The following is a 21,717-nucleotide window of genomic DNA, read 5'->3' on the forward strand; positions in this document are numbered from 1 at the left end:
TTTGAAATGATTAATTTGCAGCAGCACGATGAATCATGCATGGTACGTTTTAGTGCAGCCATGCTGCCACATCTTTTATCTCAGATGTCTGCCTGTATTCAGCCAGAACCCCTCTCCTACTGCTCTGCTCTCTTTGAAGACCTTGCCCATTACCTGTCTTTTAGGAAAAAGAGTAATTTTAGTTGAGTCAGACTGTGACTCATTCTGACTCACTTTTCTATTTTCCAGATTTGCCGTCTTATCTTGAGTGGGTATGTGTGTGTGTTTGGTGCAAACACAGATTTGTGTTTGTTTTTCTTTTGGTTTGTACGAAGATGATCCAGTAAACTACACACATCTTTCTGCATTAGTGATTAGTCTTGCAGCCTCACATTACCCCAAAACGGTGATGATCGCTCATAAAAGCACTGACGGATCACATGGGTAAAAAGTGAACCGTGTCGAGGGAGGAGTGAAGCCTTTCACTCTGGTCTTTGATAATGGAAGCATTTAACTCCTTTAGTAGTTTAGAAACTGATTAGACGTAAACCCACACCCAATTCTTGGCTCTGATTCATTATTTAAGCAACTAGATTTTAGTTTAATTGGGCCAAGCTTTAAATATCAGATAGCATCAAAGGATTAACATTGAAACTGAAAGCATCTGTGATTTTCTGGTTGGTATGACCAGATATGGGAAGCGACCGGAGCCAGCCTCCCACACAAAGGATTAAACATTAATAGCACATTAGACGGTTTTCTCACGTCTGGCTTTCCTGTGGCTCTGTGACAAACAGCAAGGACGGCTACAAAAAGGACCATTGATCATTGTGTGAGCCACCCTCCAGGGGTTCAAGAGGATATGAGCAGCATGAGAAGGAAGAGAAGGTTTTTTTTAGTTTGGTGCTGGCTTTGTGGGACAAATGAGCAGAATATTGACATGGCTACTGAAATATTCAGGTCCTGCTTGAGAGTTTAATAATTCAGCTGTCTATTACACTATTGTGTTCTCTGTTTATCCAAATTGTAAATCATTAACATGATTTGTTTAGATATAAACAAATATGTATTTTGTGTAAGTAGTCTTCATTTCTATTTTACACAACTATCTGGTGGTTATTTTGGCAGCTGGCTTTCAAGTAATTATTAATGATGAGAACACGATATCCCCTCAACAATAGCACTCATTTGAGTCTTGGTGAAAACGCTGTTTATAAATCACTGGATAGTTTGGCACTTCTCCCACCAGCGTTTACGATGTTCTCTGATTGGCCGGTAATAATGTATAATCCTAGAGTTTCATTCAAACTAATGTGTGAATGAAATTTGAGCAGAAGAGCACTTGAACATATATGTCCCCCTGAAAATCTATATCCTGATAAATACATTGGTGTTAAGTGTTAATTAAAAAAGAGAATGTATGAGTTAAAAAATCATCCATGAAAACAGTAATAATCAGGATCTTCTGTCACATTACATCTTGTCAGATAGATAAACATGAATGGCAGCTGAAATGATGAGCAATCCTGTTATTACTGCTGTTGCATTTATCCTCAGTGTCCATTTCTGTAAACTTGTTATGGCAGTTGAGGATCTGGGGAGTTAGACGGACCATGTTCCTTCTGTGGGATCAGGTTCTCTTACAGAACGTACCAGCAAAGAAAATCTTTTCCTCTGATTTGTCAATGAGTCAATCACAGTAACAAGTTCCTTTGGAAAACTTCTTGTATCAGATAACAGAAGATCAGCAGGGAGACATTTCCAAGACTGTATGTTCATCACATGGTGCTCTATCGTATACAGAAGGACAGGTGGTGCGTTCCAGGTATGCTTTGACTAAATGGTGACAGTGAGGCTGCTGAATTCATGTAGCCCATTCACAGGACAACACTGACTCCAAGGGTAATGACCTTTGACCCTGACTGTATGCGCACCACTTTGTAAAATAAGGAACAGGAGACGGAGATAATAGAGGGAGGAGGAAACACAAAGGTCAATATGGAGATACCAATAAGGTCAATTCATACTTTCCGCGTGGGTCCGCTTTGGTCTGTGTGATGTAAATAGCGTCATCTCCCATGACGTTTAGGGTCTGTGCAGATACTATGTGTACATCTGCGTGCAGCCAAACATTTGTGATCACATGGACTGTATGATTAGCATGTGCACAGACTGTGCATGCTCCAGATTTGTTCCACGCTCCAGTCCAGTTGGTGGCTAAGCAGCTCGAGCTAATTTGCCAAAAAGAAGAAAATAACAAAGTGAGATTCGTGTTTTTAAGAGACATTTAAACAAATAGGAGTCATAAAGAAATATAGAGAGAGCCAAATGCCGTTGAACTCCTGGCAAACAACTTTATGCTGCATTAACGCCTCCAACTGGAAAGAAGTGTGGACCGGCACGGACTCTTAATTGTAGTTTGAATGGAACTGCCCCGTGCGACCAGAACGCGGAAAGTATGTCCGAGGCATTTCACACCATCTTCTCATATTTGCACAACTGTTCAACCTCCAGTTATTCAGAGGAGTCAAGTGCAAGCTAAAAAAATCAACTGCTCTGAGAAAAAAGAAAATCAGTGTTGACATGTGTTGCACAGTCCAAAGTCCACAGTCCAAACCTGCAAGAAAAGCAATTTCTCACTTTTCTCATTTAATAAAATGCAACAGGACATGTTCATGTCTCATACTGCACCCATAACCCATTGGACCTGTGGGAGCAGGGAGAGTAGTGGGAGGTGGGCCAGCTGAACATCATACAAGAAGTGAGGATGAAAAGAGAGATTCAAATTTTCTTAAATTAAATTCATAAAGCCCTGAACAAAAATGTGGAGCAAGCAACACTGGTTCATTTTTCACATTTTTAGGGTCTCAGATTGTGTATGTTAGCTGATGATGCAAAGATTTAAAGGCTGCACAGCACTTTGGGTAAGCAGGAGGCCTTTTGCCAGAATGCCAGGCAATGACACTATCATTTAGGAAAATCACGAGTAGATCATTTCAATAGACAAATCCCAGGTGGATTGATAATACTATACAGTAATGGAGATTGGATCATGGCTGTGTTAGCAAGAGGCACTGCACTACTGTGGTATAGCATCACGGTCATGTGATGAATGTCCGGGCAAATACAATGAACATTGTTGATATTTGTACATTTGTCCATGCCATTAATAATCTAGTATCGTTTAGACTCAAACAACCAGCCAATTGGCAAGATATGACAGCTATTAATTAAAGTCAAATTGGGCACATACAATATAATCTGACAAGGCATGCCAACACCCACTTACACTGACCACTGTGTACCACACAGCCACACACACACACAACCATGAGGCGTAAAGTGCAAGCAAACATGCCTGTCACAACTTGGCTAATTAGGTTATCAATAGACAACAATAGCATCAATTTCCAGAACAGAACAGACATGTTGGCAGTAATTAGAAGTGTCCTTTCCCTCTGTGCCTCGTTCAGTTTTAATGTTAAGAGAAAGGATTTGGAATGTTCTGTGGTGCTCATATTGAATGACGCAAATAGATTTCCCCATAACCTGCTTGTAATGTACTTACTTTCACAGTGGCTGCAGAAAAAATGACTTATATCCTTGCTTGTGTTGCCTTTTTTTTCTTTTATACCCCCTCTCGCTTTCAATTTCTCTTGCTCTCTTGTCACATATGAGTCACATCATTCCTTTTTCTAATAGGACTGTGTGAGCGCATCTGCCATGTAGTTAAATGTCCCTACTGTACATGTAAGTAGAATCTAATAACCTTCATAAAAGGAACAATATTTTTGCCTCTGTACTTCTTCAAATTACGTCTCACAGTTCTGACTTTACTTGGGTTAATGCTTGGACAACATTCTTTACATCACTCATTGAACATGCAAGAGTGTTAGTTGAAAATATGTGTTAAACACTTCAGGGTGCAATCACAGCACTATTTAACTTTAATCATTTTCTCATGATTTCCGGATGCTGCCGGACCTTCAAGCCTACTTGACTGTTTTCTCATTGTATATTTGTTCACATCTTTCCAAATGTTCCTTTCTTTCTGTGTGACAGATGCTTTTGACATGCAAATACCTCAGCTGCATTAATGATGTCATAGAAGAGAGATAGGGTCTGCGTTTGACAACTCAACTGTTCTCTAAACTTGTAACAGAGCATAGATCTCACCCATCAGTCTCCCTTCACTTAGTCTTAACATATCCAAGTGGGAGCTGCAAATTGACAGAGTACCCAGTACCAAGTAGGAAACAACATATCACACAAGCTTAAAATAAAGGATATCAGCATCTACTCTTTTTGATTACCCAGAGATGAAAAAATGGCACTGATGAAGACGGTCCATATGATCAGAAAACATGATCACTCAAAAGAGTACTAAATTACACAGTTGGCATTTGCTCCCTGTGGTATACTGTTAATAAAAACAGAAACACTAAATGAGAATGATCCAGAAATGGTGCTACAATGACGTGTCAAATGAAACACCATAATGACTCTCATATCCCAGGCACAGTTTCGCAGTCCTTGCTTTAGCACAATATTCTATACACCTAGCATGCCAAAAGAAACAAACCCCAAAGGCAAAATGTTGTCCTACATTTTCCTCCCCCTGATCTTCAAATGGTTTCTCAGGCCAACAGGCCTAACGGGAAAAGTTCTCAAAAACTCTTTTTCCTAAAATACCTATCTCTGGTATCCCAGTCACAGCTTCTGCTGGGCTGACACCCCCTTCCAGTAATCAAGGATGTCATGCAGGTCCTCGCCTTTAGCGAACTGCACTTTTTTTCTAAGGGCGTTTCCGGCCGTCACATAACAGGCCTCATCGCGCTGGCCTTTCCGGTAGGGACGAAAGCGCTCCCAGATCCGCAGTGAGCTCTCCGAGGAGTACTCTGGGCTGGAGGAGTAGCCAGAGTAACTGGAATGGTGGCGGGCAGGCGAAAGCTGGGAGTAAGATGCTGCATCCCTGCGAGAGCGCGTCAGGGGCTTTAGGAAGGAAACCTTCTGGGCCGGGGAGCCTTGGTGGGAGCCTTCATAATAAAGAGCTGGGACGGAGTGGCGGTGCTCCGAGCAGTGGTAGTCCTGCTGCACCTCCAGCTGCTGCTGCTGCTGCTGCTGCTGCTGCTGCTGCTGCTGCTGTTGTATTTGTTGTTGTAGTTGTTGTATTTGTTGCTGTTGATGGTAATGGTGTTGCTTCTGGCTCTCCTGGTGTTGGGCACCAACACCACCACTGTCGCAACCACCACCCCCTCCACCGCAGCTCCCACTCCCCACTAGAGGCAGCCTTTCCAGGGGTTCCCCACAGCCCACAGGACTGGCCCGGTCCGAGTACTGCTGCTGTTGTTGATTACAGGCATCCGGGCTCCTTGGCTCAGGAACATCCAGGCTATACACCCTAGCTCCTCCACGATCCCTGTCCCGACCCATAGATCCACAAGAGGTGGTGCTGCACTGTTTCTTGACAGAATTTGCATTAACCACAGCTGCATCTGCACTCATTTGCCGCTGAATGGGCCGTACAGCAGTTGCTGGTGGAGGAGGCCTGTAGGGCGGAGTGATGACAAAGCCACCACCACTGATCCCTGGGCGCTCGGAGAGGGGGGCATTTAAGGCAGGGAGTGGAGGTGGAGGGGGGATTTTGTTGGGAGCATTGGCCTGGCAACTCTCTGTCACCCCTTGGGAGAGTGGGATTAGGCCACGAGTAAGGGAAGATGTGCTGGTGGGGGGAGGGGAGGTGGGATTGGAGCAGGATGTAAGGTTAGTAGAGGCCCCTGAAGCAGCAACTGCTGCTGCATCCAGTTTGAGTGCATCAATACAGTTGTTAATGATCTGGTTAACCTTGTCCACCTCCATGGCGATGGTGGAAATCTCTGATGCTGAGCCATGTCCGTCATCATCGGAGTCATCCCCAACATCAGTCCCATCATCGTCCCTCAGGTCCATTCCTCCATGCCCACCATCTCCCAACCGCTCCATGCCTGCCCCTCCAGTTCTGATATCCATATAGTTTCCTTTACTTGCCATGGCCTCTGAAAAGGCAGTGGCCATCTTTTCAACTTGCGGGATAGAGGAAAGTCTGGAGGAACTGGTGTTGGCTGAGTGGAGCATTCCCGAGCTAGAGGATGCAGACATGGGAAGTTTGCCTCCATGGTGGTGCTGATACTGGTGATGCTCTCTGGACTGCTCCTGAAGCTTGTGGACTGCCAATGGATCATTTGCCACTGCTGCCGCCACCTCCGGTCCATAGCGCATTTCCAATATAGTTTTCTTGACGCAGATGGACTTCCTCTTATCATCATGCATCCGTTTCTTGCGTAGACAATAGTAGACAAAGCCTAAGACAATGAGCATGCCAAAAAGGCAGCCGACAATGGTCATTATGTAGTGAGTAGTAGTGGAAGATGTGGGGGGCGTGTCATCCTGATTTTGAGCCCGGGTGGAGAACTGGAGGCAGGTGTGGTTGTAACGTTGAGAGTTTCGGATGGATGCTACGCAGAAGGTGTAATTGGTGTGCGGCTTGAGCTTGTTGAGGGTGATCATCTCCTTCTTGTTCTTCAGATTCATGACGTCAGACACAAATGTGTGGTTGTATTGTGTCAGAATATACATTTTGCTGTAGGGCCTTGGAATCTGCACAAGGAGAGAGGCTGATGACAAAGAGACATGATGGAGCTTGATGCTGGGAATGAAGCTGTGTTCGGTGGATGAGGAAGAGGTGGTGTGGTACGGCCCCACACCACCAAACATCTCTGGTCCCATCCCGGAAGGACCGTCCAGATCTGGTGGGAGAGAGGTCATTCCTGGAATCATCACTCCATCTCGGCAGCGATGGTACAAAATGTTTTTGGCATTCTGACCGGCATGGCCAGCGGCGATCAGTAACGGGTAGCCAAACATCTCCCGGGGCGTCTCACACTGGAGGCGATCGTAGGTGTGTGTTACATTGTTGAAGGACTCCAACCAGGTGAGGAAGCTGTAAAGATCACAGCCGCAATGGAACGGATTCGCTGCCAGTTCACACACCATCAGCCGGCTGAGAACTGTGAATGTGGATGGGTCAATGCGGCCAAGTTTGTTGGATGACAGGTCAATGCTGTTGAGGCTGGGGCACTCCCAGAATGCATTGCTGGCAATAACCTCAATGAGGTTGTGCTGGAGGAAGAGGCATTGCATGCGGCCGAGCCCTCTCATCATACCCTCAGTTAAGTTTGTCAACTTGTTGTAGCCCAGCTGAAGAACCTGAGAAAAACACAGAAGAAGCATTTGTGTATTTTGTTTCTTTCTAGATTGCCGTCCTAGTTTTAGTCATAATTTGTAGTCATTATAATAGAATTTGAGTTCAACTTAATTAATGAGATCCGATCATGCTGCAGCATTTCCTCGAACCGAGTTCATAATACTAATAAATAAGTTATGGTCTCCTTCTAATGCATGTTTAAGTAATTCAGCAAAATTTCAATACAATAAAATGCCACTCAATATCAAAATTAAATCCACTGAAATGTATGACTTATTAAAGAATTGTAATAACTTTCTGAAAGTACATTTTCACAATAAATCAAAAATCTTACTCAAGACGTTGCAAAATTAAAGTCCTAGTCTCAAACTAAGGTCTAATGCTTTGTGAACTACATTCTTGTGTTGAGCTCAAAGCTTGTATCACCCATCCCCCTTTCACCTGTAGGTTGGCTTGTCCTGCAAAGGCTCCATCCTCAATATAGCTGATTTCGTTCTTGGTGAGGTTGAGGTCAGTCAGGTTGGTGAAGCGATACATGGAGATGAAGAGCACAGCTTTCAGCTTGTTCTCATTCAATCTCAAGTCATGGACGGTGTTGTTGATGTGCTGCGGGATAGTCTCGTACGGCGGCTGGTTCTGACTGCAGATGGCCAGCCACACATAGCCTTTGTCCCCCTCAATGAGCCAGCAGTCCCCATCGACCATTTGGGGAAAGAAGGAGAAGAATAGGAGGGAGGGGAGAATAAGAAAAAGTAGAGTGGAGGTTGTAGAAGCACCCTGCATGATGCCGATGAAAATAAGTCAGAAGGTGGGGAAGCTATAATTATTAAGGAGAAAAACGTAGGTGCAGGCAGGAAGGGAGGTTGTGTTTGCAGGAGAAAGGGAAGCAACAGCGGTTGCTAGGGTTTCCAAAGAGGAGTAGGGTCTGGGTTGGGTGCTGAAAAAGGGGTGAAAGCTTCCCAATGGCAGTCACAGCTTTATGGTCATCATGGTTATTAGCAGGGGACCCATGTTATGTCATATCTTGTTGGGCTGCAATGCCGAGTGACACGGCTCGTCTTCATAGTCTCTGCTTTGGCATCAGCTGTGACTCACTCAAACGGACTGATCCTTGGAATAATGGAAAATCTGTGGAGGAGAATACAAAAAAAAGAAATATAAGAAATAAGCAAAAGCAATATACAGTGTGTTACATATAATGGCATTTTTATAAGACATTTTTTTTAATTCTTTTTTCTTATTTAAATATTGTGTTGAAGTGTTAAATCATCCAACTGTATATGTTATATTGCCTTTACTATGCATCTATCTATTGCCTGCACTTTTTGCACGAATGTACTGAAGGATGCATGAATAAACAATTTTAAATCATGAATCTAAATGAATGGTAAATGACTTCAGACTCCACCAAAGTCCTGTAACGTTTCATTGTCTCTTGATTTTATTCATGGGACCTGCAGGCATTACCAAAATCAGTCTGAATTGTCCTCAGGGCTGGTTCTACACTTCTTCTTCAGCTGGTGTTCTCTCTCATCATGTTAATAAACGCATGCTGCATTGCCCCAACAGCTCCCCTTTTAGCCTTCTGCATCTGCCTTTAGTCACCCCCCTTGGTCCCCCACATAGTAAGGCTATGAGGGCATCAAGGTTTGGCTGGTACCTACATGCGCACATCTCCTTTTTTTTCAAGCAAAGTGCAGCATTAATCACCCAAATGCTGACAGCATATTCTCTCCACAGACATTCTTTGTTATGACACTATCCTGCCAAAACCTAAGCTCTCCATCCCATCTGCATGTCATTTGAATAGCAGTCAAACGTTTACATAAGGAGAGGATTAGCTGCCTGTTGCATCATGACAGACATTGTCCTCTTGCCGGCTCAGCAGCTAGGGGAAACATACTTACAATTAAACACACATTACACAAACATGCACCCTGAAATGGACACATGGCCTCAGACGTAAGCTCTCAAACCCATGCATGTCTTAATTAAAGAGTATTCATGTCTGCTAATATACACTTGAGTAGACATACAAGCTAAAGCTACCAAGATGGATTCTGACAGCACATTAATAGTATTCTATTATGGTACGATACATTTTGTCCATCTATGTGCAGCACTTTCTCATCTACCGTCTTTCGTCCCACATTCCCTCTGGTTTACATTCTCTCGTTTTCCCTCATCATTCCCTGAAAACAACAAAGAAAACCTCTCTTTCTCTGAGGAACAGGCCAGATTTCTTCCTCATGCTCCAAATTCAGACTTCTTTCTAATTCCGACAGAGAATTGAACTCATTCCAGTCTATTCCGGTGCACGCTCCCCTGAGGTGCCAGCAGAGAATCTGGTCCATCCTCTTTTTTTAATCTACTTATTACTACAGACAATTGTAACTCCTGAAGCATGTGTGAAATGGCACACTATCATGAAGAGCAATCTAAGGCACCTGCTATGTTACCTGTCCCCTGTTATTAGACAGAGCAAAGGAGATAAAACACGTTCGCTTGTCACAGTTTGACAGATTGATGTAACAGATGGATATAAAGAAAAACAGCTTCATCAAAATCTGTATAATGTGGTTACAAGTAGACAAAAAAAAGGGCGAATGCACCCACAAATCATTATTAAGATCAAATCCCTCAGGCCACCCTAAGCTGTGTTGAGTGATCTATTTGATTTGAACACCCTGTGACCCTCACTGTGCTAAAAGGACCTCTTAGTCAGCTTTGTGGTATAAGCCATAGCAACAAGCATCCCGATCATGGTTGATTTTTATTGGCTTATCAATTGTGCAAAGTTTCCAATAGTTGTTCTGTTTGAAGATGTTAAGGGCAGTTGTGAGCATAGCATTAGTCTTAATATCATAAATCACAAAAAAACAAAACATTTGCTAGTTGAGTTGGGACACGTTTTGAAATCTTTACCCAGACATGGGTCTCTATACGGCTCGATGCAGCCCTACACACATGCATGTACTGGGACACTCCCTTGTAATTGATAGCTCCGGCTCTGTCGTCTGAGGCTTAATCCCTCCACATGAGACGTGATCTCATTTGGTGCTCCACATAGTGAAACCCAGAGGGGTCACATGAGGGAGGCAGGAAGCATGGTAGGTCTGTATGTGTGCGTGTGTGGGGCTATGATTATATAATTAGGAATATGGGACATGCAGAACACCTGTCTCAAAGGGAAAGAGCATGACTCATAACCACTTGAAACTGGGAATATGTAGGACAGATCAAACTTTTTCCTTCTCTGCTGCAGACGGCTGCTGTTCAGAATTTAATTATATGCATGCATGCAAATTGTTTTTGTATTTTTTTTAATAAACAATTTCTATCTGCATTTTTGACATGATGATAAGCTCTTTTATCCAAATTATGCAGCTTCTTTTCATGGCAGTTATTTCTTTTTTTCCAGCAGCACGCGTGGAGTAAATACTGACATCTAATCTGAGTAGGTCACAGCAGCAGAAGTAACAGGTGAACAGGTGGCAGAAGGGTAGCTGCAGGTGTCTGACTGTCCTACTTCAACCTTTTACCAGAAACACATCTGATAAAAGAAATTCTGTTATTGAATTACTGACATAAAAGAAGATAGAACTGGAGTTACTAATTGGTGATACAACTGGGGTTTATTAAATATTGAACATCATTAATTGGCTCACTGTAACCACTGACTGTAAGAAAGGTCTGTAATATAACCTTTCCCAGATCCAATCCCTAAACAATACATCTGCACACATCAATTAAAAGAGTGAGTATGCCTATGTACTGGCCTTAGAATTCATTCTGCTGAGAGGATCACACAGAGCTAGAGTGCAGAGAGGCCGACAGACCACTTCACAGTGTGTTTTCCCAACCCCTTGTTGAAAACACTGCACTTTAGCCTAATAGAATATCTAATCCAGAAATCAGTGATTGTTAAACATACAATAGATTTAGCAAAATCCATCTTGTTTTCTTCCATCCTTTCGAACAAATTTTTTAAAGAAAAATAGATTTTTAAGATTTTTGATCCTTTACTGTGTAAATCTACACACACACACACACACACACACACACACACACACACACACACACACACACACACAAACACACATATATGATACTTTATCAGACCCATCCCCTCATGAAATACGGAATCTGGGTTACTCAATGTACAAGCTCGTATTGATCCTCACTGTTGCCATGGAAACACACTTATGATTGACAGCCGCAATTAAGCCCAATGCTAACAGCAAAGGATGCTGTCGGCATTCGCATCAAATCAACGTCTCTCTTCTGCCTCAATACCCTGAATTCTAACAGCATCTAAATACACATTGACAAAGACAAAGGTGTAGTAATTGGAGAGGATCCATATCGTTTCTATTACCAACATGACTCCTGGAGCTGGGCCAAATGTAAATGTATTTGCAGGAAACCTGTGTGCTGCTGGCTGCAAACGATGCTGTCATTTGTAATTAGGTCACCTGTGAACTATATATGTACCCTTTTAACTGACGTGCCAAAACAAAGAAGGCAGATGTACAGTATGCATATGAGACGTATGAGACGTATGGGGCATATTTGCATTGTGCCTTTTATTCAATTGTGCTCACAATCTGTGTTTAATTAGCCTCTGATTCACTCAGGCAGCAGCTCGTTATGCAATAGACCTTTTTCATGGCAGACATTTATGTCATAGTAGGAAAAGCACAGGTGTATTGAATAACATTAACGATGACTGCATTCCCTGGTATCGTACATGCTGGCTCAGTGAGATACTAAATGGAACTGAGCCATTGTTGATGTTATCAATACCTGTGAACTTCCTACTGTGACAAGTCGAACTGAAGGAACACTCATTATGAAGTAAAGACATTCTAAAACAAATAATTACTCATTAAATTATGATAATAATATTCATTCACCGAGAAACTTGTAGTACTAATCGTGTGGGAGTGAACAGTGCAGTGTCGTGGCTTTTGGTTTAAAAGTGTGAGTTAATCTCAATGGAACTTTTACACTTTTACACCAATTATATAAGATAATGACAAAGATAATTCAATAAAAGACATTCTATACAAATAAACTCTACATATTTCTTTTTGGAGATGGGAAATCTTGTTTTATTTGTGAGCGTTCCCACTCTGCACACAGCACAGTGACATTTCCCCAGGCGATGGCAGCCATAACATCCCAGTGTTTTGCTGTTGCTGGTGTTTAATTTAGAAATGAAAAGCAGAAACAGGGAAAGAGTATTGTACCTAAAGAAAAACACGAAAGAAAGGACAGACACGGTAGCGTAACACCAACACACCACGTAAGCAGGGTAAATCACTTAGAATCCAGCAGCTTATATTTAGAGTTCCTAACAGGCTTTTTAAAGGGCATCACACAAGGTTGGATAGTCTCACTGAGCAAAATGACAATAAATAGCTGTTGAAGTTTTAATTTATCTGTTGATCAATGATGGTACAAAAAAGATTATTTGGCAGGTTCGCTAATAAGGATTCTGGTCAACACCCTATTTTACAGTCATTACTCTGTCTTGACCCTGAGACTGACTGCAGAATGCTTATGGATGTAAAGTGTGATCTGGCATAAAGACCAAAAAAACTGCTCAAGAGTAGTTTTGGATCGAGCATTAAATATCAACTGGTGTAAAACTGAGAAAAAGAAATCCCTAAATAATGCCTGTAAAACATGCTAACTGGTGTCTCTGAGGGTTGTTTCTTCACCATTTCACTCGATTCATCATGGTGCTCATCTAAATTGATTTGATGTATTCCACCATGAGTCAGAAGACCTTTGACAGACTTCAAACAGCATGGGAACGTCTCTAGGGCAAACAGTGTTTTAAACCAATATGTTCTTAAATTGTTTCTATTGTCAGAATGCTTCCTTCTTTCAACCACCTGCAGAAAAGACAAAATGGATCCGAACGACAACTCCTCTGAGTGTCCACATGCTGACTCCATGACCTTGAATGAATCCTATTTCTTTTCACTACAGTGATTTGGGAAAGACTCAGGTCACTATGGTAACTGTAGTGCCAAAGTGGCATGATGGGCTGTTTTGCTGATGGCTTAGTGATTTTCATGACAGAGGAAGAATACAGCATGTATCCGACTGACTATCTAACTGTCTACTCACACACACACACACACACACACACACACACACACACACACACACACACACACACACACACACACACACACACACACACACACACACACACACACACACACACTCCCTTTAACACCTGCTATCCACCATCTGTAACTAATAATAAGAAAGTCAGACACCAGACTTTTTTTATAATCTGAGTCCAGAAAACCCTCCTCTGCAAATTTGACCTCATTCCAGTTCCCCCTACAGGCATGTTTGGAGTGCAGACTATCTGTTTTCATTAACCAACACAACGTGGCTCTTTTCACAGATAATAAATAAATGTGTAGTGGCACATTTGGTTATTAAGATAATCCTTTATTAGTCCCGCAGCGGGGAAATTTACATTCATAACCATGATCATAATCAGTGAGTTTATGTAGACTTTATATACAGTTGATTCAGACCAAGATGTGTGAAAGTTATTATGGTCCTTTATGTCTGAAACCTGTTCTGTAAAAAGCAATAATCAGCTCTTTTTGATTTGAATTACATTAGCTGTCCCCTTTGTTTAGATAAGATACAGAAGATCTTGACCATATCCCCAGCCATAACCACAACATCATCATGCAGCTCAGCACTTTGCTCTTTCTCCTTTTATTCCCCTTTCAGCCCTTCTTGCACAGATTTATAGTGTAATGTGAGCTATAAATAGGTGGTAGCACACACACAGAGACACACAAGCATACCCACCCACAGTGGATGTCTCCTGAACCGGGCTAGGAGGGGAATAAAGGGATTTGGATTACCCCCCCCCAAACTAGAGGACTAACAAATTGTTTGTCACAAACAACCAAAGCAGACAAGAATCTCCAAAAAGTCCTTGTTCCGTCTGCACCTACTTTTTGCTTTTTATCTTCCTCCTCCAAGGTTTCTCCTGATCTCTCTACTCCTCCACTCTCTCTATCTCTTCTTGTCTCTATACTCCTCTAATCCCTCCACAAGGCCTGATATGTGTTGCTGTCTCTTAATTTCCTCCAGTTTTCTCTTTTTCTCCTCTCCCCGTATCGCTCTCTCCCCATCAGTTTGCACTGTTGTTATGCTCTCTCCATGCCCAGGCCAGCTCCCTGGAGGACAGTCAGTATGGTGCAGAGAAGTTGGGTCTGTGAGCAAAACACTCTTTCCTCTTCACTTCACACAGGGCTTAGAGATGAGACAAACACAACTACAGACAGATGAGGCTCCTCTGAGAGCTTCACCGTGCTTCTGTGTGAGTGGAACAGATCATTCCTCAGCGGCCATAAGAGGAACCTGCTAAAAGCAGCAGTTCTACTTTGTTCAGCAACACTGAACAAAATGTTGCTTGTACACTTTAGGCAGGGTTTAAAGAAATGCATTTCAACATGTATATCCATTTTACAATGTTTGTTTATACATATAAATCCACATAAATTAATGTTTGGAACATCTCACCCGTTACTCCCATATCTTCAGTAGCTATTAGTTGCTGGAGTAGGATGTTTGGAACATCTCACCCGTTACTCCCATATCTTCAGTAGCTATTAAACAAATGTGGGAATAAATAAATAAATGAGGAAGATGAGGAAAGGAAAGGCAGAAAGAGCGGAGCGAGGGGAGAAGAGAGAGAGGGCAGTGGGAGAGACAGCTGGAGACAGAACCGATGAGACGCTGCGTTTGATCTTTGATTCCTCCACAATCTTATTTTTCACAGCCGCAGAGAACAGAGACAAAGTCAAAGACGCTGAAACACAAATCACCTTGGATGCATTATATTATTATGAGGATGATCCAGGATGCAAAAAGCACAGCTTTGGAGAGTGAGGTAGAAGAACAGCACAGAGAGAGAAAGAGAGAATGAAAGTGATCGTGGAGGAAAGAGTGTTCTACCTCTCTGAGGTTTGATCTATAATTCATTCTTCATCATCATGTACGCCTCGAGAAGATCTTTTCAGCTTCCCTCTTTCTTTCTTTTTGAAGCCTGTCTCACTTTTTCTCTCTCCTTCCTGACTTTCTCTGTGTGTTTGGGTCTGTATCTGTTTGACTTTTACACCACTGTCATCTATGGCTGCTCATGCATGACATCATATCCATTTCCTGAACGCCTCACAGGAAGAAGAACAGGCGCAATGGAGCGTGACAGAAAAAGGCCCAAAGGTCTGTGGTTAAATGGAGCGGAGCGCCGAAGCCCCCCCTACCGACCACTATTCCACCACGACTACCGTGGTTTCCTTTCTGCACCAAATGACCCGGCTCCAGGCCAGGGAACGTGGATGCATGGTGAAGCTTGGACATGTGAGATGTTGAGGTGGTTGAAGAGTTTCTAGTAGAGAGGTGGACATGGTGGACACCACCCAGAGCTCGGGTTAAAGCCGGAGAGGGTTTGTGGTTGAAACTCAGGAGCAGTGACGGCAACCATGCGGAAAGAGGCGGATTGTGTTTGCTGTTTTTGGGTAATAGCAGTGGAGAGAAGCAGGACATGTGGCTTGCACCCAGGCGTCAGAGGCGACGAGGGAAAGCAGAAATTGGATGACGTGAACTAGAAAGGGTAGTGGGGATAACTCAGTGATGGAGGTCAGTGAAATGTCAGAGCGCAGCCTGGGCAATAATTCCATCGAGGTCAGAGTGGAATCACCGTCTTGTTGTAGAGAATAATAAAAATGTTCTATCTAACAAACATGAACATTTACATGCCTTAGCAGGTGTGGGTCATGGTGAGGAAATGAAAAGCTTTATGGCTCTCAAAAACAGCAGATGTGAATGCAGCCTGAATGTTGGAAAAGCAAGATTTAAGCTTGTCTTTAAACAAAATCAACAGAATCAAATCCATGAAATTAGTCAGAAAAGTGTATAAATAATCTGCAATAAGCAGGGTCCAAGCAGTTTGACCTCAATGTGGTCAACAATAGAATTTTTCTTTGTCAATTAGCTGTTTCTTATCTCAGTGAGATTGAAATATATATAGAAAATCAAAGAAAGTCAATCTGGTAATCAGATGAAAATCAATTGACTGATCAGTCCAACAGAGCACCATAAAGCTCGATGAGGTTTCAGTGAAAAGATGCTTCTACAGACGATCGACAAACAGCCATTAAGGTAAGCCGAAGGGGTTTGAATTTTATGGTCCATTTATATCAGTTCTCTCAATATGGCCAGAGGATCAATAGAGATAATGAAACTGAATCGAAAGAAGACATTTCTGGATCAACAAATAAAAAACTTGGATAGAGGGTGGGGCTTAAATTATAGCTCAACAGACCTGGTTGCAGCTAAATGAATAGAGGAAGTAAAGCCCAAATACCTACCTCCATACTGCATGTGCTGATCAGTAATCCCATAAGAATCCCATAGAAGTGCACATTTCCGCTTCCTATACCACAGTATTTTTTACAGTCCCAAATACAATCAGCATTATTTCAGTTTGTTGAGGGATGAAAAGCCCCTCGGTGATAAGGCAAACGTAATTTTTGATATTTTTGGGCATAAACCACCATGGGTATTTTGAAATGCCAACCTGAATCTGTTAAGTTTGTAAGGTGCCTTGCAGATATTTTACTTTGTATTATTTACCACAATTGAGTTAATAAATTTAACAATTTGTGATTGTTTAGGACAAGACATATTGCAAATATAGTTTTTGAAAAAAAAAAATGATTATAGAATTGTATGCACTTTCTTTGCAAAATCTGTCCATTGAGGGAGAATTTAATTCGACCAAGTTAAAATGTAGAGAAAGACTAAAGGGCATACTATATGACTCACTTATCTGTTTTTAATGTAAAGTAATATGGTGCGTTCGAGTTCCCTCACAGTATGAAGGCATCGTCAGTTGTCCTGGATGTTTTGTATTTGCAGTAACTTAATAGATTTATGCTTCTAACATGAACTCTGACAAACACACTCTTTTTAATCTATTACCACAATAGCACTCTTCCTCCACAAACACAGATGCATGTATTATGGGGGCAGCTGTGGGTTTAACATTTACTGCTTCTCACATACGAGACCTAAAGTTAAGCCGCACTCTCAAAGCACCATACATTTGCCACTATCAGTGCAGCAGTTATCCTTCGACCTACCTGCTTGCAACAGTGCTGTCATAGCAACAATGTACGCATCAATGCTGGAGGCATAGAAGCACAATCACTCTTCGATCACAGAGGAGCATGAGAACCAAGATGCATAAAGAGAGTGAGAGGGGGAGAAATAAGATAGAGGGGCCAGATAAAGATATTAGTGAATTTCAAGTTTGAAATGGAGTGATAAAAAGAAAATGGAAAATGGTGTGGAGAGCAAAAGCACCACAGGAGAGATGGATGTGTGGACAGAGTGAGTTGGGAATGGATAATAAACTGGGGGGACATGGAGTGTTAAGAGGAAGGATGAAGAATGACGGTGCTAGAAATGATGAATCAGCGATCAACATATCAGCTTCACAATCATATTCATATCTGTTTCTGTGGTGATTCTCACAACACAGAAATGGAGGCAGTGATCATTTGACATATTCCTCCATGGCAGACTTGAAATGGGTTCAGTGGTGCTGCACGGCCATTGAGATGTGTGGATGCATTGCCAGGCATAATGTGTTCAGTAACCTTTGATATTGGATTTTGATTAGTTTTTCTTGACCAATGTGTGCTAGGATAGATCCAGCTCCTCATAACTTACAACAAGATCACTAGTTCACGAAATGGATGGATGGATCATGATCAGATTTGCTGAATCAAATGTAACGGTCTCAGTAATCACAGAAATCACACGGTATCTTGATTTTGTGTTTGACATATGGCTGAAGTGACATGACAAGGTTACTTCTGGATTTAACAGCCCATCGGGATGCACTTTCTCCGTGCATGTGTGTGCATTTCCATGAAGGCGGATCCACAAATCCCATCTGGGACCCACAAACTCACTCGGGAGAACAATGTGCAGAGCTGACTATTAATGTGCGGTTCATAAATATTCTAGATGCCTAAACGCATCTCGCAATGTTTAGGAATTCCGTCGGCAAGCCTGAAGGTAAACCACCCTCCGAAAAGAAATTCAGAGAGTGAGAGAAAGGGAGAAGGAGCAGGGCTGCAGTTTGTACTTTCAAACAAATAAAAAAAAGATTGACTTTGTTTTCTAGAGGCTTAACGACCTCCCCTTTCCTGTTGCACCATTTTCAGACGTGAATTATTAGGTTGACTTGTTTAGCCCTGTGGGTTTAAAATGTGACACTAACAATGCCAAGGTTAGAGTTTTGGAAAATTGGATGCTCTCAATGAGCTCTAACATTGCATTCACCAAACGGCACACTGCGGCATCACTTCATGTCACATTAAAATGAAGAGGCACAAACAAATCAAAGAGCTGATGTCTCTCGCCTCGTCTTACATGCCCTCTCAATTCTCCGATCACTCGTTTTCAGTCAGAGGCACTTGAGTTGAGGGAGGGAACATTTATTGCAAATGGTTTTACAGTTATATCTAACGCAAAAGGCTCTGGAAGAATCCAAGCAGCAACGAGGATTCTGCGGGGAACACTAATCCCCCAGAATAATAAGCACATTCACTTTAGTGTGCAGAATGTAGAGATAGCTGTAAACAGATTTCAGATCTTTTGCCTTAGTCAACAGTATTTAAAATGCCTTAACATAAAAAGAAGGAGGAAATCATGGTGGTGGGAGGTTCTGCAGAGGCAGGGTTAAGAAAAAGGGAACATCCAAAATCTGGACTAAATGACTTTAGCATTACAAAGAGCATTCCTCACCCTGTATATATGTTTATGTGCATGTGTGCATGTCTGTCGCAGTATATTCATTAAAAGGGTGACGCAGAGGGGAGGAGAAGCTGAAATGGTTAAAGCTGCACTGCTTTACTGCCACGTTGAGGATTGATTCCCACAGGGGCTTCATATGATTAAAATACAGAAAGAACGATAAGAATAGAGCAGAACTGGACAGAAAACACTGCAATCACAGTGGCTTAAATTCAGCAATGTTCTTGTCAAAATCCCACTCCCCAGCAGTCGGATTAAACACATTGATCATTTTAATGTTGATCAAACGTTTCACAGTCATATATTTACAATTCAAAATGAAAGAGAAATAGTGAGAAAAATGTTTACAGAAAAACTCAACTTGACCTCGTTCTTTCCGAGTAGTTGCACCTTTCTTTTGTTGTATTACTTCTGTGAGCATTGAGAGCAGTGTAATGCTAAGAAGCCCCTCCTGTGGAACATTACTTGTATTATTTAACAGTTTTTTAAATCATGTTTTAATTCTTCAATACCATAGTGACTGAGTTCATGCTGAATGCAAAGTGTGAGGTTAAACTGCTGTACTGCCTGCGTGGGACACGACTACTACACATCCTGAGGCTGCTCGGGGGGATCGGTTTCTGTCATCAAATATTTAATTTGACATTGCACTTTCTCTTACTTTTCCTCTACTCTGCGTTACTCTGACAGACACAGGAAGCACATGCAAAGTTTTGTACTTTTGGTTTTATGAATTTAAGAAACAAAACAATGCCCCATTCTCTCACCTCGTCTTAGACACCGGCATTCAATTGAATTAAGGTCTATAAAACATGAAAATGATATGTCTCTATATCTGATTCATTTCCTTCATTTTGAATTGTTGGCTCACAGAGAAAAACGTTCTGGGGCTAAGTTACCACTCTAGTAAGTCTCACATTTGTCAGAATCACCATCTGGTTGATGATTTGTGGATAATGGTAGCCTTGAGCTTACAGAGGAGGGACCTCCTTATGGGAAGACAAATGAGTTATGTTTAAGCCTCGCTACACCACTGTAAATTGCTTGATGCAATTCTTGTTTCACTTCTGTTTTCTGTTTATTAGTATTGTACAATTGTGTACATTACAATAACAATAATACATTTGGGGAATTTGCTACTGGCTACTTATACATTTTCCCTCACAATAATACAAGACTATAATAAAGTGTGTACGTGCCTTTGCTTGCAAATGAGCTTTCCTCATGATGGCTGAGCCCTTCTAACAAATTCAACATTCAAACAATTTTCAGTTTGAAAAGGAAAGGATTAGTTACCATAGAAGACTGTTTTTGATAATTGTCTTTATCGATTAGTATACCAACTATATTCTTATTCCATGAGTAAATGTCTTTGTAATTACTGTGTTGAAGAATTTTGATAATTTGGGTAGTTGTCGTCATTAGAGTTTGGGTATGCAATATATTTTTGGCTTCATCGTGCAAAAAAAAAAGCTAAGCTAACCAGCTGCAGGCTTTAGCTTCATATTCACCATACAGACATTAGAAGGGTATCAATTTTGTCATCTAAATGTTGGAAAGGAAGTAAAATATTGCCAGTATATTTCCCAAAATGTCAAACTAAACCTTTAAGGAGTCGCCCTTATTCTGAAAATGATGTGATACAGGATAGACTCAGAAGCCCTCCACCTTCGTTCAGCCCTCTCATGTGCTCCTTCCACCATGTTGTACATTACTGACACACTGGATGTAAAGGGGAGGCTCAGAATACAGAAACAAACTGTTTAATATTTAATATCAGCAGGCACAATAGTCAGAAAATAATACAATTCTTTTTTGCATTTTATTATAATTATTAGTTTGAACTCACCAACCAAATAGTTTTGGGGCATAAAGGTACACAGTATTATTCCCAGTGTAAATTGGTTCATTTCTATTAACTATGAGTCAACGGTGGTGAGTCATGCTTAATAATAATGGAGCTGGCAACGACTGTCTGGGGCCCCAGATGGATTGCTTCTCATACTGTAGCCTGCAGGCCGGCCTCCTGTACTGACGGCAACACATTATAACATGGGTCAACTGAAACCCAACACTGATTCAGGCAATCATGTGAAACTTTCCTATTTCTGTGTAAAAGTACACATGCAAAAAGGAAAACATGAACTGATACAACACTGCATTTATTAGTCTGTTTCTCTTTTTTTCTCAAATATTTTATCTGTTAAACCGTCATTTATATTGTTAGTGTGAGTGACTAGTGTGATAAGTATCATTCTAATTAGAAGAGGATGTTTTGAGGGGAAATACATGGACTATATGATTAGACAATGAGCCAAATACACAGTTTTTTTATGTTCTTTTTACTTGTCAGATTTAAAGTTTGATTTAAAAGACTTGGATGTGATTTTTACACATTGTCACAAGGATTTACATAACAAACACACTTCATTTTTCTCTCTGCCTTCCTAACTCCCCCTGATTAGGCTCAATCCACTTCATTGTATCTCAGTTCAATACACAAAAGATGCTTTACACTGATATCTGTAATAAAAAAGCATTTGTTCACTATATGATGAGGCTACTTCTTAACAAAAGAAAAGGATGTCAAACAAGAGATGGTGAATGTATGCACA

The 21,717-nt window shown here is 41.6% G+C and overlaps 1 protein-coding gene across 2 annotated transcripts; it reads right to left on the bottom strand.

Annotated features, from left to right (window-relative positions):
* Positions 1-4,689: 4,689 nt before the first annotated feature.
* On the bottom strand, positions 4,690-7,927 carry LOC129099011 (protein phosphatase 1 regulatory subunit 29). 2 transcript variants are annotated; one of them, XM_054608163.1, is made up of 5 exons: positions 7,664-7,927; positions 6,167-7,224; positions 5,685-6,070; positions 5,209-5,567; positions 4,690-5,091 (listed from the first exon to the last, which is right to left on the bottom strand). In XM_054608163.1, the coding sequence occupies exons 1-5, from the start codon at positions 7,925-7,927 to the stop codon at positions 4,690-4,692; spliced, it is 2,469 nt and encodes an 822-aa protein (XP_054464138.1). The 2 variants fall into 2 exon arrangements, with proteins under 2 accessions (XP_054464138.1, XP_054464137.1); XM_054608162.1 differs by having other exon boundaries at positions 4,690-5,106; positions 5,209-7,224.
* Between the last annotated feature and the right edge of the window lie 13,790 nt (positions 7,928-21,717).

Source organism: Anoplopoma fimbria, chromosome 11 (genome assembly GCF_027596085.1).
Source record: "Anoplopoma fimbria isolate UVic2021 breed Golden Eagle Sablefish chromosome 11, Afim_UVic_2022, whole genome shotgun sequence".
Taxonomy (NCBI): Eukaryota; Metazoa; Chordata; class Actinopteri; order Perciformes; family Anoplopomatidae; genus Anoplopoma; species Anoplopoma fimbria.

Excerpts from the sequence above, each read along its gene's own strand:
- LOC129099011 (XM_054608162.1), bottom strand. The coding sequence starts at position 7,927 with ATGGTCGATGGGGACTGCTGGCTCATTGAGGGGGACAAAGGCTATGTG. Across the intron at positions 7,225-7,663 it reads CAGGACAAGCCAACCTACAG|GTTCTTCAGCTGGGCTACAA; the intron begins GTGAAAGGGGGA and ends TGTTTTTCTCAG. Across the intron at positions 5,107-5,208 it reads GTGGTTGCGACAGTGGTGGT|CAGCAGCAGCAGCAGCAGCA; the intron begins GTTGGTGCCCAA and ends CAGCAGCAGCAG.